The sequence below is a fragment of the Eretmochelys imbricata genome, chromosome 15 (genome assembly GCF_965152235.1).
Source record: "Eretmochelys imbricata isolate rEreImb1 chromosome 15, rEreImb1.hap1, whole genome shotgun sequence".
NCBI classification, from domain to species: domain Eukaryota; kingdom Metazoa; phylum Chordata; order Testudines; family Cheloniidae; genus Eretmochelys; species Eretmochelys imbricata.
Genome location: NC_135586.1, coordinates 12,601,062 through 12,617,643, shown reverse-complemented (window position 1 = coordinate 12,617,643; position 16,582 = coordinate 12,601,062). Strand labels below are relative to the sequence as shown.

Genomic DNA, 16,582 nt, shown 5'->3' with positions numbered 1-16,582 from the left:
GAATCACCCGATTCCCCTCAGGTGGGGCTCATCCTGTAATCGGGACTGGCTTAGCTCCATGCTCTCTAGCCCATGGAGTAAGCCACCCTGCTCCATACCCCACCCCACACTGAAAACCTTGCCCACCCTAGGGCAACTTCTACTTGAGGGAATTTTTCTTCTTTTCTTCCCTAAATTACAGAGGCCTTCATAGCTTGACAGGCTGTTTTCCATCTGCAAACCCTCTAGCTCTCCCTCAAGTTCGCTCTTTTTCCCTTAGGGCCAGCTCCCTGGCTTCTTCCAATGTAGCCAATTTCTGCTGGCTTCTCTGCCGGAGAGGTCAGACTTTCTCTAGCCCATCCTGCCAGCGCTGCATTGCACAGACTCAGACTTTAAAGCCAGAAGGGACCATCACAATTATCTAGTCTGACCTCCTGCACAGCACAGCCACAGAACCTCACCCACCCACTCCTGTCATAGACCCATAATCTCCAGCTGAGTTACTGAAGTTCTCATATCTTGATTTAAAAGACTTCAAGTTACAGAGAATCCACCATTTACTCCAGTTCACACTAGCAAGTGACCCATGCTCCATGATGTAGAGGAGGGCAACGCCCACCCGCCAGGTCTCTGCCACTCTGACCTAAGGGAAAATTCCTTCATAACCCAAAATATGGTGATCAGTTAGAGCCTGACTTTGTGGGAGGCCCCCCACCAGCCAAACACCTGGGAAAGCAACTCAGAGCCCTCTGCATCTAGTGTGCCGTCTCTAGCCAATGGAGATAATTTGCTAGTAGTAGTCACAGATGGGCCATATGCCATTATAGCCAATCTCATCATACTACCCACTCCATGAACTTATGAAGCTCAGTCTTGAAATAAGTTAAATTTTTTTGTCCCCACATCTCCCTTTGGAAGGCTATATCAGAACTTCACTCCTCTGATGATTAAAATACCTTCATCTAATTTCAAGCTTAAACACATATTGATGGCCAGTTTATATCCATTTGCTCATGTGCCAACATTGGCCCTTAACTTAAATAACTCCTCTCCCTCCCTGGTGTTTATCCCTCTGATGTGTTTATAGAGTGCAATCATATCTCCCCTTAGCCTTTATTTGGTTAGGATAAACAAGCCAAGCTCTTTGAGTCCCCTCTAGTAAGATAGGTTCTCCATTCTTCTGATCATTCTAGTAGCCCTTCTCTGCACCTGTTCCATGTCTAAGAAGGATGAATTCAAACTGGAAGATCAGAATTACACACAGTATTCCAGATGAGGTCTCACCAGTGTCTTGTATAATTGATAACACTTCCCTATTTTTACTGGAAACATCTTGCCTGATGCATCCTAGGATTGCAGCCATGAAACAGGTTAATGCATCACTTTGGCGGCTCATAGTCATCCTGTGACTGACCAATACCCCGGCCTTTCTCCTCGCTTCTGTTGTTTCCAACTGATACGTCCACAGCTTATAGCAAAAATTCTTGTTGTTAGTCTCTAAATGCATGACCTTACACTTAGCACTATTAAATTTCATCCCATTTCTATTACTCCAGTTTTCAAGGTCATCTAAATCTTCATGCATGATGTTCTGGTCCTCCTCCATATCGGCAATACCTCCTAACTGTGTGTCATCCGTACATTTTATTAGCGCATACATTTTGTGTGTCAAGGTCACTAATGAAAGTGTTAAATAAGATTGGTCCTAAGACCGATCCTTGAAGAACTCCACTAGTGACCTCCCTCCAACCTGACAGTCACCTTTCAATATGACCCACTGTAGTCTCCCTTTAACCTGTTCCTTACCCATCTTTCAAGTCTTATATTAATCCCCCATCTTCTCTCATTTAACTAATAATATCCCATGTGGAACTGTATTAAATGCCTTACAGAAATCCAGGTAAATTAGATTACTGCATTTCCTTTGTCTAGAAATGCAGTAAATCTTCTCAAGAGAAAGACCAGCTTGGTTTGGCATGATCTACCTTTGGCAAAACCATGTTGTATTTTATCCCAATTACTCTTTACCTCTATGTCCTTAACTACTTGCTCTTTCAGAGTTAGTTTGACCTCAGTTGTATGCAAGGTCTTGGAACAAACAGGCCTGTAGTTTTCTAGATCACTTCCCTCCCCTCTTCTTCTTAAATATAGGTACTGTATTGGCAAGTCTCCAGCCATAGGCTATGACCCCAGAGTTTACAGACCCCTTAAAAATCCTTTTTATTGGACCCACAGTTTCATTGGAAGTGGTGCTGCCCTGGCTGGAATGTCCACTTTGGCCCCCTCTCCCGAACACCAATACAACTCTGCCATTCTGTGCCCACCCCCACATTTGGTCACTTTCCCCAACGGCCAGCTGGGGCTTTGTTTCCTTCCTCTGCTCACTCACAGTGGGGATTGCTGTGGCCAGCACCTCCAGCAGCCAGGGCCAACACACTTCTGCAAACACACAGACTGTTCCTCTTTTTGAATCTCTCTCGGTCTGCAGGGCTTCTCCCTCCCCACAGACCTCAATATTCAAGGGGCAGGCCTTCTTAATGTGCTCTGTCTTTCCACCTCTACAACATTTGGGTGGACCCTTAGTCCAGGTCCCTGCCCTCCCAGGCATCTGGGCCCCAAACCCCACCCCCTGTACCTTCTGCTGCATGGCTCACTGTGCCTTCTGTTCCTGCTCCTGCTGGGGTCTGCCAACAAAGGACTTCTTCCATCCGACTTGTCCCACACCTTCGGTTTCTCTCCTTGATGGGAGGGGCCCTGGAGGATCCTGCTGGTTACACAAGTTTTAACTAGGCTGGTTGCCTCCTATGCATCCCCTCATGTCTTAGGGCCACATGAGAGGCAGCCTGCCTCAGTTTCCCCTCTTGGTTTGTTCAAATAAACACCTGCTTTTTTTCCCCCCTCAAATAAACTTCCAGTTTTTTCTTGGTTGAGAGATACCCCTCTTTGGGGACCAGGCTTATTAATCTCAAATAAAATGTAAATCAAACCCCAAGCCAAAGTCCATTCACAAGTCCACACCTCCCAAGGTTTTTCTTCCTTCTCACAGGCCTCCATGCCTACCTGTCTAAAGAGCTTTCCTCACGCCCTACAGACTCTGCCACAGCTTTCTGAGCTTTCCCCCTTCACTGCAACTTCCTGCTCCTTGTATACCACACGCACCTGATTCCTCTCAGGTGGGGCTCATCCTGTAACCAGGGCTGACTTAGCTCCAGGCTCTCCAGGCCCTGGGCCAACCCACCCTGTTCCAAGAGGCATGAAATAACTGACCGACTCTCAAACAGGGATCTTTTACTTCAGGTGTTTAAACTGGCATTGAAGCTGGATAAAAACTGGTTTGCAGACTGTGCCAGCAGGCTCCCCTGGAGCTGGGGTTCGAGGTTACTGCAGCAAAACAGACACTGCCAGGAGCAGGAGACTTAGAAATACCCACTTCCCTTTCAGTCCTTGGGTCTGGTTCCCCACTGCCTGATCATCTCCAGCTGTGCAGAGTGCGTGTAAAACCCTACCTAATGCTCCGCTCCCTCCCTCCCGTGGCTGGCAGCGTTTTCACCGGCTCTGCCCAGCATGCAAAGCAGTGCAGAATCTGCCTCTCTGCAGCCATCGGCCCTTCCTACCATCTGGCTGCATTGAACAAAATGGGGGAAGTGTCAGCTTCTATTGAATCAAGTTCAAAGGCAGATCCCAGGGCAGCTGGGAAAGATCAGGGCAGGATAGCCACATTCAGGGATGAGCCCTCCTCTTGCCTTCCCCATCCCCTGCCCTCCTTGGCTGCTGGTTATCATGGAGCAGATGTAGAACTCCCCTGTTCTCTTTTGAAATGTGATTTCCGTTTTCTGGCAGCATGTCAGGTGGGTCTGGAAGATAATTAACAAGCCCTGCCAGGGAGAGAACTGGGAGCATCTGCCAGGTATTCATTATGTTTGGGCTGTTATGGAAATGTAGTTATGTGGGGGGGGAGGGGAAATGAAATGGAGGTTGCCACATTCCAGGGGGTCCACGCACCAGCCTTTCATCTCCAGGAGAAAACCAAGAAAGTGGGTCAGAATGGAACCAGGTACAGTCCTGTCCTCAAACACTGTATCAATGGATCTCCACACTGCCCAGTAAATCACACACTGAACTACCCAGGAAATCCAAAGGTAATGGGGAAATATTTTTCCTAATCCATTCCTGTTTAGACACATTTCAGTACAGCAAGGCTGGGAGAGTTTAATCCTCCTTTGTATGGATCAGACTTCGACCTTGTGGGAACAGTGAGACATTACCCAGGCTATAAAGCATGCCATTGGAAAACCCAGTGAAATACTTATGCTAACACACTATGTTAGTAAAGGTTTCAGAGTAACAGCCGTGTTAGTCTGTATTCGCAAAAAGAAAAGGAGGACTTGTGGCACCTTAGAGACTAACCAATTTATTTGAGCATGAGCTTTTGTGAGCTACAGCTCACTTCATCAGATGCATACCGTGGAAACTGCAGCAGACTTTATATATACACAGAGAATATGAAACAATACCTCCTCCCACCCCACTGTCCTGCTGGTAATAGCTTATCTAAAGTAATCATCAGGTTAGGCCATTTCCAGCACAAATCCAGGTTTTCTCACCCTCCACCCCCCCCACACAAATTCACTCTCCTGCTGGTGATAGCCCATCCAAAGTGACAACTCTTTACACAATGTGCATGATAATCAAGTTAGGCCATTTCCTGCACAAATCCAGGTTCTCTCACTCCCTCACCCCCCTCCAAAAACCCACCCCCATACACACACAAACTCACTCTCCTGCTGGTAATAGCTCATCCAAACTGACCACTCTCCAAGTTTAAATCCAAGTTAAACCAGGACATCGGGGGGGGGGGGTAGGAAAAAACAAGAGGAAATAGGCTACCTTGCATAATGACTTAGCCACTCCCAGTCTCTATTTAAGCCTAAATTAATAGTATCCAATTTGCAAATGAATTCCAATTCAGCAGTTTCTCGCTGGAGTCTGGATTTGAAGTTTTTTTGTTTTAAGATAGCGACCTTCATGTCTGTGATTGCGTGACCAGAGAGATTGAAGTGTTCTCCGACTGGTTTATGAATGTTATAATTCTTGACATCTGATTTGTGTCCATTTATTCTTTTACGTAGAGACTGTCCAGTTTTGACCATCCACCAATGTGATTTATGCCATCATGTGCCAGCAATGCCCCTCTGCCATGTACATTGGTCAAACTGGACAGTCTCTACGTAAAAGAATAAATGGACACAAATCAGATGTCAAGAATTATAACATTCATAAACCAGTCGGAGAACACTTCAATCTCTCTGGTCACGCAATCACAGACATGAAGGTCGCTATCTTAAAACAAAAAAACTTCAAATCCAGACTCCAGCGAGAAACTGCTGAATTGGAATTCATTTGCAAATTGGATACTATTAATTTAGGCTTAAATAGAGACTGGGAGTGGCTAAGTCATTATGCAAGGTAGCCTATTTCCTCTTGTTTTTTCCTACCCCGCCCCCCCCCGATGTTCTGGTTTAACTTGGATTTAAACTTGGAGAGTGGTCAGTTTGGATGAGCTATTACCAGCAGGAGAGTGAGTTTGTGTGTGTATGGGGGTGGGTTTTTGGAGGGGGGTGAGGGAGTGAGAGAACCTGGATTTGTGCAGGAAATGGCCTAACTTGATTATCATGCACATTGTGTAAAGAGTTGTCACTTTGGATGGGCTATCACCAGCAGGAGAGTGAATTTGTGTGGGGGGGTGGAGGGTGAGAAAACCTGGATTTGTGCTGGAAATGGCCTAACCTGATGATTACTTTAGATAAGCTAAAAGAAAAGGAGTACTTGTGGCACCTTAGAGACTAACCAATTTATTTGAGCATGAGCTTTCATGAGCTACAGCTCACGAAAGCTCATGCTCAAATAAATTGGTTAGTCTCTAAGGTGCCACAAGTACTCCTTTTCTTTTTGCGAATACAGACTAACACGGCTGTTACTCTGAAACCTGTCTTTAGATAAGCTATTACCAGCAGGACAGTGGGGTGGGAGGAGGTATTGTTTCATATTCTCTGTGTATATATAAAGTCTGCTGCAGTTTCCACGGTATGCATCTGATGAAGTGAGCTGTAGCTCACGAAAGCTCATGCTCAAATAAATTGGTTAGTCTCTAAGGTGCCACAAGTACTCCTTTTCTTTTTATGTTAGTAAAGTGCCTCCATCATTCAAGGAGAGTCAGAGCTTTAAGTTTCTCAGTCTGGACTTGATCTTCCTTAAGGACCAAATTCTGCTCCCAGTGAAGTCAAAGGCAAAGCTCCCCTTGACTCCCCTAGGAGCCCCAGGTTGTGACATAAAGCACACTCAGCTGTTCAAAAATGAGCTGTCGCCACGAGTAGGATCCTACCCAATTCACAGCCATGAAAAACGCGTCACAGACCGTGAAATCTGTACTGGGGGATGTTGGGTGATAAGAGCGCCACTGAGAGAGCAGTTTGACAGATGTGGAATTTTCTCGCATTATCAATTACTGTTTTCAGAGCTTTCAAGGCTTCGTTCATTTAGAAGCACCGTGCAGTCTGGGTCAGGAGGGGTGTGGGACTGCAACAGCCCCCTGCATGGATATCCCAGTGCTTCCCCCCATGCAGTTCCAATAGCCAAGCCGCTACTGCTCAGGAGCGAACTGCACTGGCTGCCCTTTGCAGGAACCGCAGTCTGCTGGGCATGGACGGAGCGGAATGGGAGCCCAGGAGTGTAAGAGAGAAGCTGAAAGTTAAGATCGAGCTGCCTTGGCAGAGCTCTGCAAGGGAAGCTTGTGTGGCATCCACCTGCTTGATTCCCAGCTCTGGAAGGTTCTGGCTGTATCTTGCTTTCATGAATGCGGAGGACTAAGTTAATCCATAAAATAAGCAAGTGACAAGGCAGGGAGTGGTGCATGCCAGTAAGAATGTGCAGTTGCAGAATGGGTAATTGTGGACACACGGGTATTTGCACACACACCTTCTGGTTCTCCGAGCGCAGGTGCATTTTTGCAGATGTGGTTATTTGCCTTTGCGTGTGCACAACTGCGCAGTGCATCAGTATTTGAAAATGCAGCCTGGCTCCTTCCTCTTGGTTACTGTACCTTGAGCACCCGTGAGAGGAATCTTCATGCTGAACCACTTCTGCTAAACCAGCGTCGGAAGGAGAATTGACTGCCCCTTCTGGATACAACTCACTGTTTCTCTGTAATCATTCCGCAGTGCCCAGATGCTGCAGTATTAGAGGCGCTTTAGAAAGAGAAAAGGAGGACTTGTGGCACCTTAGAGACTGACCCATTTATTTGAGCATAAGCTTTTGTGAGCTACAGCTCACTTCATCGGATGAGCTGTAGCTCACGAAAGCTTATGCGCAAATAAATTTGTTAGTCTCTAAGGTGCCACAAGTCCTCCTTTTCTTTTTGAGAATACAGACGAACACGGCTGCTACTCTGAAACCTTTAGAAAGAAAGAGAGAGAGATTCTGGAGAGGGGAGGCAAGAAAACAGCTCATAGGGGCTTCAGATCTTTGTTTTTTTCCAAGAGCATCACTCCGTGCCCTGGATGACAGTTCTGGCAGATCAGAATAATTTGTAACACTTACACAGTGCTATGAGAATATTAACTAAAGCATCCTCACTACATCCCTCTGCAGCAGGGAACAGAATGATCAGTATCCCTCTTTTATAGATGGGGAAACCGAGGCAGAGAATTGAAGTCAGTTTTCCAAAGCCACCCAGCCATTCGGTGGCAGAGTCAGGATGGGAATACAGGCCTTCCTGACGCCCAGCCCTGGGCTTATTCCTCCACATACTTTGTGTCCCATGGGCCCGGATGTCAGCCAGCCCAAAGCAAGGTGGAGAGGGGCTGATGGGAAGAGGTAGCATTTGCTGCTGGAGGGCAGGTGTTGTCCCTCCTCCTTAAAGCACAGAAGAGTCCCAAATTCCAGCTGCCCCCTGTGACTAGGACACAAGGCTTGGGGAATCCCACCTGTGAACACTGACACCCAGGATCACTAGAGTCTTACACAAAATGCACCAGGAAGGAAAGCATTTCCTGGGCGGCTTGAGAGGGGCTGTGGCTAGTGGCAGGCCATGTTCATCGTGCTCCTGACAAAATACCCTGGCAGGGATCAATAGACAAAGACAAGTCTCAAAAATTGCCAAGAATGCAAAGAGAGAGGGGGAGTAGCCGGAGGATCAGTTGCTAAGGGTGGGGGGGAGCGGAAGAGGGAATGGGAATCAGTCAGGGAATTGCATCTTCAAAGCTCTTATGTGACCAAGAATCCATGCAGCGTCCTTGTGCGGTAGGTGTCATTATCTCCCTGGGGAGACTTGGACAATGTGGGGAAGTGAATTGCCCTAGGTCACAGAGAGAGTCGGTGGCAGAGCCAGGAGGAGGAATGGTCCTGGCTCACAGATCACACCTCTCTCAGTCAGCGAGAGCAGAGAAAAGCCAGGGAGGGCCAAGGGGGAAAGATTCAGGGCTGGATCATTGGCTACTGCCAAGCCCCAGGCAGTACCAAAGGAGTGATGCGGGGAGGAAAGGTAGGGCAGAAGTCCACCTTTGTGCTCCTCACCCCCATCCTGCGGCCAGGATGGCACGGCTCTCCCCAGGGCCAGGTAGAGCAGCTGGAAGGTAATGGCTTGTTGAATCAGGTTGGGCCTTGGGCTGGAAATGGGGCCCAGCTGGATGGTGAGGGCTAAATGCTGCCTCTTCTCGCACGCCGATAGCGAGCTGGGGAAACCAGTGCCCAAGCACAGGAGAGGAGCTTACGCCAGCCCGGGGGCTGCATTTGGGTATGCGCTGCTCATTTTCATATCCTTTTGGTGCCTGGCCTGTGCAGCTACCGAACTGCCCCTGGGGCAGCGCCTGGGAACCCAGGGAGGCAGATTATGCTAACGAGGAGACTGAAGAGGGCCCAGTCCCTTCCCTGAACCATGCCTGGAGTCAGAGGACTAGTTCAAATGAGTCTTTGATTGGGCTCGGCGTGGAGAGGAGCGGCCAAAACCAAGCGATTCTCAGCTAATTAGCTAGGGCGGTGGCTCCCGTTACCAAGGGCGGGCTGTGTGCTGACGGGAAGCAGCAGCACAGGGACATATTGTGAAATGTTGACGCTGTGGATGCAGGGGACAAACACATAAAAGGCAAAAAGGGAGCAGGCTGGTAATTAGCCAGGGAGACAGGCAGGGCTGGCATGCAGCGGGTGCTGCTGGCAGCTGAAATCACAGCTGGCAGGGGCTGCGCTGGGAGTCGGGACTGGCTCAGCAGGACAAAGGGATTGAGAAGCCCAGGCAGCTTATGGATTTGGAGGCAGGGTGTGTGGTTAGACCTGGCTTCAGACAACAGTCTCCGTCCAGCTGGGAAAGCTGAGGAGGGATGGGCGTGGCCCATGTCACTCAGCAATGCAGCCCGTGCGGGCGTCAGTTAGGGAGCCACATGAAATCCTATGCAGACCCCTCTCTTAGCAGAAACGCTGGTGTCCCCAACACAGGTCAGGTGGGTTGAAACATTGCATGCTGGGGCCTGCCTTTTCTGCTGGCCACCTCTCAGGTTGCAGCGTGCTCCAGTTTATACGGAACCAGGGTGAGCCTCAGGCTTCTGGCAAGCTACCAGGGCAGCCCTCCACCCGCCAGCCAAGGAAACAAGCCCTTCTGAGCCTGGGCGTTAGTGCTGCCTGAGAAAAGCCAAGCGTCCCTCGCAGCTGTGGGAAAGGGAGTCTCTGTAATCCTCGCATTGTGACAAAGTGCAGCTGAGCCGCTGCGGCATTGCACGATGCGTGCAGCTGACGAGAGAGCGGAGAGTTGAGCAGGGCCAGCGGTGGGAATCGGCGCTGATGGACACGAGCCAAGCCATCCTCATAGACCCAAAGCGTCGAGAGGCTGAGGGGAAGTGGGCCGGGTCCCAGAGGCAGGGATCTGCAAATTCCTGGTAGACAAGACTTAATTACTTGTTGGCTGATTCTTTCATCTACAGCTGCGAAGCTTCCTGCATTCGTTCAGCACCAGTTTCCAGGAAGCCAGAGTGCTGACTGAGGCAGCGTGCAGAGAGGCTGTTTGTTATCCAGGAGAAAAGCAGGGGGAGGCAGGGGGAATGCAGATGGGCTGAAGCCTGTCTCTTGTAGCACTCTTTCCACCGCGAGTGGCTGCCTCCCCCAGAGTGTGTCGATGCCCAGGAACCAGCACGCCCAGCGTGCTGCTTCGTCCCCTATTGGCCAGCGTGCCCTGTTTTCCTGTCCGAGGGGAAGGTGACATACATTGTAGGGAGGATGTTTACACTTGGTCCTGTGGTTTCCTGGGTTCGTAAGGAATCAAGGCAGGTGCCTGGGGGCGACATGAGTTTCAAACAGCCCGGTTTGCAGTGCTGTGGGTGACGCAGGGCCCAGGGAGACATCTGGGAAATGCAAGCTGAAGAGCGAGCTCAGCACCAGTCATCTTGTGGGTGGGATAGTTTTAGATTCATAGAGTCTAAAGCCAGAAGGGACCATCACGATCATCTAGTCTGACACCCTGTAGAACACAGGCCAGAGAACTGTCCCACAATCATTCCTAGAGCAGATCTCTTAGAAAAACATCCAATCTTGATTTTAAAATGGTCAGTGATGGAGAGTCCACCATGACCATTGGAAAATTGCTCCACTGGTGAATTATGCTCACCATTAAAAATTTATACCCTATTTCCAAGCTGAATTTGTCTAGCTTCAACTTCCAACCACTGGAGGGTGTTAGACTTTTCTCTGCTAGACTGAAGAGCCCATTATTAAATATTTGTTCCCCTTGTAGGTACTTATAGACTGTAGTCAAGTAACCCCTCAACCTTCTGTTTGTTAAGCTAAATTGATTGAACTCCTTGCCTCTAAAAGATTAGAAAACCTGCCTTGTAGCAATAATCATTCTCCTGGCTCTTAAGAACATAAGAACGGCCATATTGGGTCAGACCAAAGGTCCATCCAGCCCAGTAGCCTGTCGGCCAATGCCAGGTGCCACAGAGGGAGTGAACCTAACAAGTAATGATCTAGTGATCTCTCTCCTGCCATCCATCTCCACCCTCTGACAAACAGAGGCTAGGGACACCAGTCCTTACCCATCCTGGCTAATAGCCATTAATGGACTTAACCTCCATGAATTTATCTAGTTCTCTTTTAAACCCTGTTATAGTCCTAGCCTTCACAACCTCCTCAGGCAAGGAGTTCCACAGGTTGACTGTGCGCTGAGTGAAGAAGAACTTTTTAGTTGTTTTAAACCTGCTACCCATTAATTTCATTTGGTGGCCCCTAGTTCTTATATTATGGGAACAAGTATATTATGGGAAAGTAATTATTCACGTTCTCCGCACCACTCATGATTTTATATACCTCTATCATATCCCCCCCTTCTCTGAACCCTCTCCAGTTTATCAGCATCCTTGAAGCGTGGGCACCACACCTGGACACAATATTCCAACAGCGGTCGCACCAGTGCCCAATACAGAGTTGTAGGGTGGGAGGTGGCTTTTGACCAGCAGCCCCCATTAATGGAACAATATGAAGGGCCTGCTCCACTTGAAGCCATGGCAGAACCGCCCCTGATTTCAGTGGGAACAGGTTTGGGCCTTCCCAGGGAGCGGGAAGAAGGAGTCAAGGAGAGAGACCCCAGGGAGAAGGGTCCAGGATTGTGGGATGGGCTTTGCCAGTGGTCTGAATGGGGTCATGGGGAGAGCCAGGCCACTCACAATGGAGAAGAGACATTTAATGGCCCAGTGGCTTGGATGGTGCTTGTCAGACTGGCAGGCATGTCACCATCACGTGCCTAGGCCCACTCTGCCACTGAAGGCAGACGGCATTTTGATTTCTCCTGCCCAGGGGGCTGATCATTCTTGCCTGTGTTCCTTGCTCAGGAGAGTGTGACTTTTCTCTGCAAGATTTTGGGAGGCCATGCCAGGCCTAGGCACAGGGGAGGGATTGCTGGGGGAGCGGGGTGGCCAGTAGGTGCACTGGTGCACAGTTCCAGCAGTCGTTGCCCCCCAGGGAGCCACTCCACAGCTGGGGAAGGGGGGGAGGGCGAATTCCTTCACACCCAGCCTGCCTCAGAGATCACAAGTGTGTGCTCCATCTCTCTATTAATGGGGCAGATCCTCCGCTGGTGCAAATGGCATATTGACTTCACTAGAGCTCGGTCAATCGATGCCAGCGGAGGACCTGGCCTACCACTGCCAAAGCACTGTGCTGGGGGAATGGAAAGCGTGGTGATTATGCACCTATTCTGTCTCACAAAAAGCTTTCAGGGGTTGCCTTTTTCAGGCCATTTTAACTAAGAAGTTAGGAGATAATAGAGGACCCATTTCTCTGGGAATAAGCTGGTATTTTTCTCTTCTGCTGCACAAGGATAAAAGCATTCCGGGCTCGGTCTGGGCATTACAATGCGAAGCCCGCGGTGAATGCAGTGCTATGGCTGGGCTCTGAAGCACCCTCTGCCATAGCAGGCAGGCATAGTGCCCTCTGCCAGGATTTTACTCCCCAAAAATGACAGCCAGGGAGGGTGCATGAGCAAAACGGGCACCAAGCCCAGAACCGACTGGTGTAAATCAGCTTTTTTCCATTGTCTCTCAGAACAGGGCAGGACTCCTTCAAGCAGGTAGGGAAGAGACACCTGTGAGCAGATCACTCTGTGCTCCTCAAGGTTGAGGAGTTCCAGGTCTGGCCCTGGGAGAGAGAGAGCTCCATGCCTGGCGTGTAGCCAAGCACCTGTTAAAACAGCTGGGTATGGGGAGAGCTGTGTCAGCTTCTTGCTGCAGCTTCCACAGCATTAACCTAAACAGGCTCATTGAAAGCAAACAAGGAGACTCCAACACAGAAAAAGGGGTGGGAGGAGGGAGTGGATGCACCTTTGAAGCCTCTGAAATCCAGAGGGAGCCCAGAGGGCTGAAGCAAGGAAGCTCAGCGCCACTGTGAAAGAGACAGGCAGGCACTGGGGGCGAGAGAATGCACTCAGACGGGGAAGAGACTGGGCTGGGACCGAGGGAGGATGGCTAAGTGAATTCAGCCAGCAGCAGCCCTGGCTGGAGAATCAATTCTGGGAAGACAATTTGTCTGCTTGCTAAGGCCTCCTCTGGGTCTTGGCTTGTTGCTGAGGCAAGACAGAAGGCACCTGCTCCAGGCGGAGTGGGATCCGTGACTGATTGCTGCAGTTTGCACCGAGGGAGGCACCAGGGTTGTAATGAATGGCTGCTGCACGACTCTGTACAAGAGGGGAAGGGGAAGCCTGGCCTGTGCGAGATCCTCACATAATATCTAGTCTTAAATTATACCCTCTTCTTCTGCCCTCACTGACCCCCATTTTACACCACTGGAGCCACTCCTAATTTACACCAGAGACTCAAACCCCATCAATCATGTTATCACTTCTGTCCAGCCCAGTGTACTTGGTGCCTCGCCCCATCCAACCCATTGAACCTAGGACCCGTGCTCTAGGACCAATGTACCTGGCCCTAGCCTAGTTCAGGCAGCTCAGCGTACATTTAAATCTGCTGCCCAACCAAATGCCCAGCACGGCTGAAGGATTTAAAGAGCGTCAATAAATGCCTCATCCTTGTCTGTGTTTGAGGTTTTACACAGCAGCCCCAGGCCAGATCAGATCCTCTGCCTGGGAAAATCCTCTGCCTTCCTCTGCCAATATTGTATGGCATTTTCAGTGACGGACTAAACAAATGTGATTCTTTCAGTAGTTGCACCCACTTGGGGGGGGGTATTAAATCTCACCTGGCAGTTTTCAAAAGAGTAGGGGGATTAACCCAGGGACCTGGCCAAACCCCGATACGGAGGATTATGCACTGCCCATCTAAATTCCCACCACAAGTTCAATGGCAGCTGCATTTCCATAAAGGGGCCGTTCAATTTGTGCTCCTGATTTTTCACAGCCTTGTACCTCAGTCGCTGATCCTGTACGAAGCGGGTCGTCCATACCCCCACTGGGGTAAGCAAGCAGAGAGTTGTGATGTGGTAGGTTTGACACTCCCTTTGCACATGTGCAAATGACTCCACAAGTCACCATCAGGCCATGGAGTATCAGGCCTCTGGGGTGGCTGTGTGATGGATGGGAGTATACACACAGTCAACCCTCCTACATACCCTTCGCGAACCTACTACACAACCAGTGGAGTCGCACAGCAGGTAACCAAGGCCACGCACGTCTGTGTGTCAGGCACTTGGGGATCTTTCAGGCTGAGCAGTGCCACATGAATGTAAGATGATAATTATTGTTATTACTTCTTACTGAGTCAGCACAGCCGCTGTTGGACATTTCAGATCAGAGCTTTCCACACTCGGCCTTCTCAGTGGGGGAGAGTTTCCCAGGGAAGTGCACAGTCACTTAAACCTAGACCAGACAAAGACGAGTAGGTGTTGAGCAGGGACTAATTCTTCATGGGCAGGGAGACGGATGGGGCGTCCTGGCAGGCCTTTTCCAGCTCATATTTCTGTGACACCTCAGCGAGTATCCTAGAGTCCCGTGTGCCCTTTAGGTGTTGCGTAGCCATTCGCACACATTTCTATACAGCTGCTCTTGGGGGATTGTTATAGACGGAAGCATATGGGATAACAGCATCGGCTCTGGAATATGGAGCAGGGCTCTGTAGGTGGTGCGACAGCCTAAGGACTCCTGCTAGCTCCAAGAACACTGTGACTGTCCTGCCTCCTGCAAGTTGCATTTCTCTGCATCCCCATTGCTTCCTCTGAAAGCTTTGCAACGAGGCGTGCACAGGCCCTGGCCACTTCCTTGAGCACAGGCTTGCAGAGCAGCGGGGCTAGAAAGGGCTTGTTTATTCGTTGGCCCCAATTCAGCAAGGTGCCTATGAAGCATGCGAATAGTCCCATTGACTTAAGTGGGGAGACTCCTGTGCGCCAAGTTAGAGCCATCAGGGCCCTAGGGTGGGGAAATTGCTCCACAGCAGGTGACTCCAAGGACAGCCCTGAGGCTTGGGAGCCCGCTGCACTTGATTAGGGACCCAGCAAACCTACAGACGCAGAGCAGTGCAGACCTGTCCATTTGTTAAGGGTTTTCACCGCAGTTAGGGCGAATGTGCTTTTGTAAAGCAGAATCCGAGATGCAAGGATTTGAAGTCATTTTAGAACTTGATTATTGGACATATTCCTGCCCCTCCTCCTCCACTAAAACCCACCTCATCATTCCCACGGAGCTCTGTGCAGTGGACCAGCAAGCCTGTGGCTAAGGCTGGCCAAGAGGAAATGCATGAGAGCAAGACATCTAGTAAGGGAAGTCCTGTCCAAGGAAATGTTACTTGGGCTCAGTTTCCAAGCTCCCTCCCCTCCCTGTGTCCATATTTCTAACATGCTCCCTCTCCTTAGCCTGAAGACCAGCCTGCAAAAGAAGCTGAGCCAGGACTCCATGGATTTATCGGGGATTCCCCTGACCATGCGGGATGTCCATCGCATGGCCTATTACCTACAGAATAACGGGGACAACCTCACTGCGGTGGACCTGAGCTTTACTGAGATGACCGACGACATGGTACGCCTGCTCCTGCCCTTCTTCTGGGCACTGCCCAAACTCACTCACCTCTCCCTCAACGGCAACCGGCTGACCCGAGCCACCATGAAGGAGCTGACGGACACCATGAAGGACCTGAACAAGTTCCCGTGCTTGGCCTGGATAGACCTTGGCAACAATGTGGACGTCTCCTCCATGCCCCAGCCTTTGCTGGTGGGCCTGCGCAAGCGCGTCAGCCAGCAGACCACGCTGCCTACCATCTATGAGTCCCTCGACTGCGAGGCTGAGCTGTCCAGCGGACATGAGGCCAGCTGCCAGGAGGAGGAGGGGGGCGTGGCTGAAGACAAGGACACCCCATGTGACTTCCCCCAGCAGTGCTGCGAAAGGTGATTCAGCGGCAGGCCTTAGCTGTTGGACTGACGCCGCGGCAAGGAGAGCTCAGAGTACAAACACAATGCAGAAGGCCAGCTTCACCGGCTTCCTTTGGCGCTTCTCTTGCCTTCACTGACATCCCAGACTTGCTGTGTTCTCAGTGAAAACTTGCCTCCCCCTCCCCCACTGCCAAATCTATCACCCCCATTCCAAACAGGAAGCTGATACTCACAGCGAACCTGGCCTCGGAGCAGGATCTCATTGGAAGATGGGAAATGAGCTGTAGGATTCGGCATATTCCCCAGAGGCTATTGAGGGGAGCGGTGGGGGAGAAAAAACCTAAACAAAGAGCAATGTCTCCACGTAGGTTATTTCCTTTCTTCCTTTTCCTCCTTGTCCTGTCATTGTTGGGTCCTGAGATCTGGAGTTGTGAGATGGGAGCTCCCCCAAGGGTCGAGGTTCTGTCAGACTTTGTTGAATGCATCAGAGACTGGAGTCAGAGCCCAGCAGAGCGTGTCTTCCCCTTGAGCCTGGCTCAATTTTTATTTTCATTGTGTGATTTGTATTAATGTCCGAACAAAGGGAATTGCAATCAGAGGCCCAACAGAGTGTGCAGGCCGGGGGAGGACACGTGACATGGAATTGCAGTGTCAGGATATTTAGGGGCAGGGTATGTGTGTGCATTGGTGGGAGTGTGGCGGGGGTGTTGATTGGGGGGGAGGGGAGGGAATAGCCATTCCTTGTGGATTAACATGA

At 50.1% G+C, this 16,582-nt stretch overlaps 1 protein-coding gene across 1 annotated transcript in view; it reads left to right on the top strand.

The window, feature by feature from the left end:
* The window catches only part of LRRC75B (leucine rich repeat containing 75B), a 34,001-nt gene extending 18,157 nt beyond the window's left edge, over positions 1–15,844 (top strand). The window contains exon 4 of the mRNA XM_077835432.1: positions 15,313–15,844. Coding sequence (XP_077691558.1) covers positions 15,313–15,844 — 532 coding nt within the window. The remainder of the gene's footprint in view (positions 1–15,312) is intronic.
* Positions 15,845–16,582: the final 738 nt, after the last annotated feature.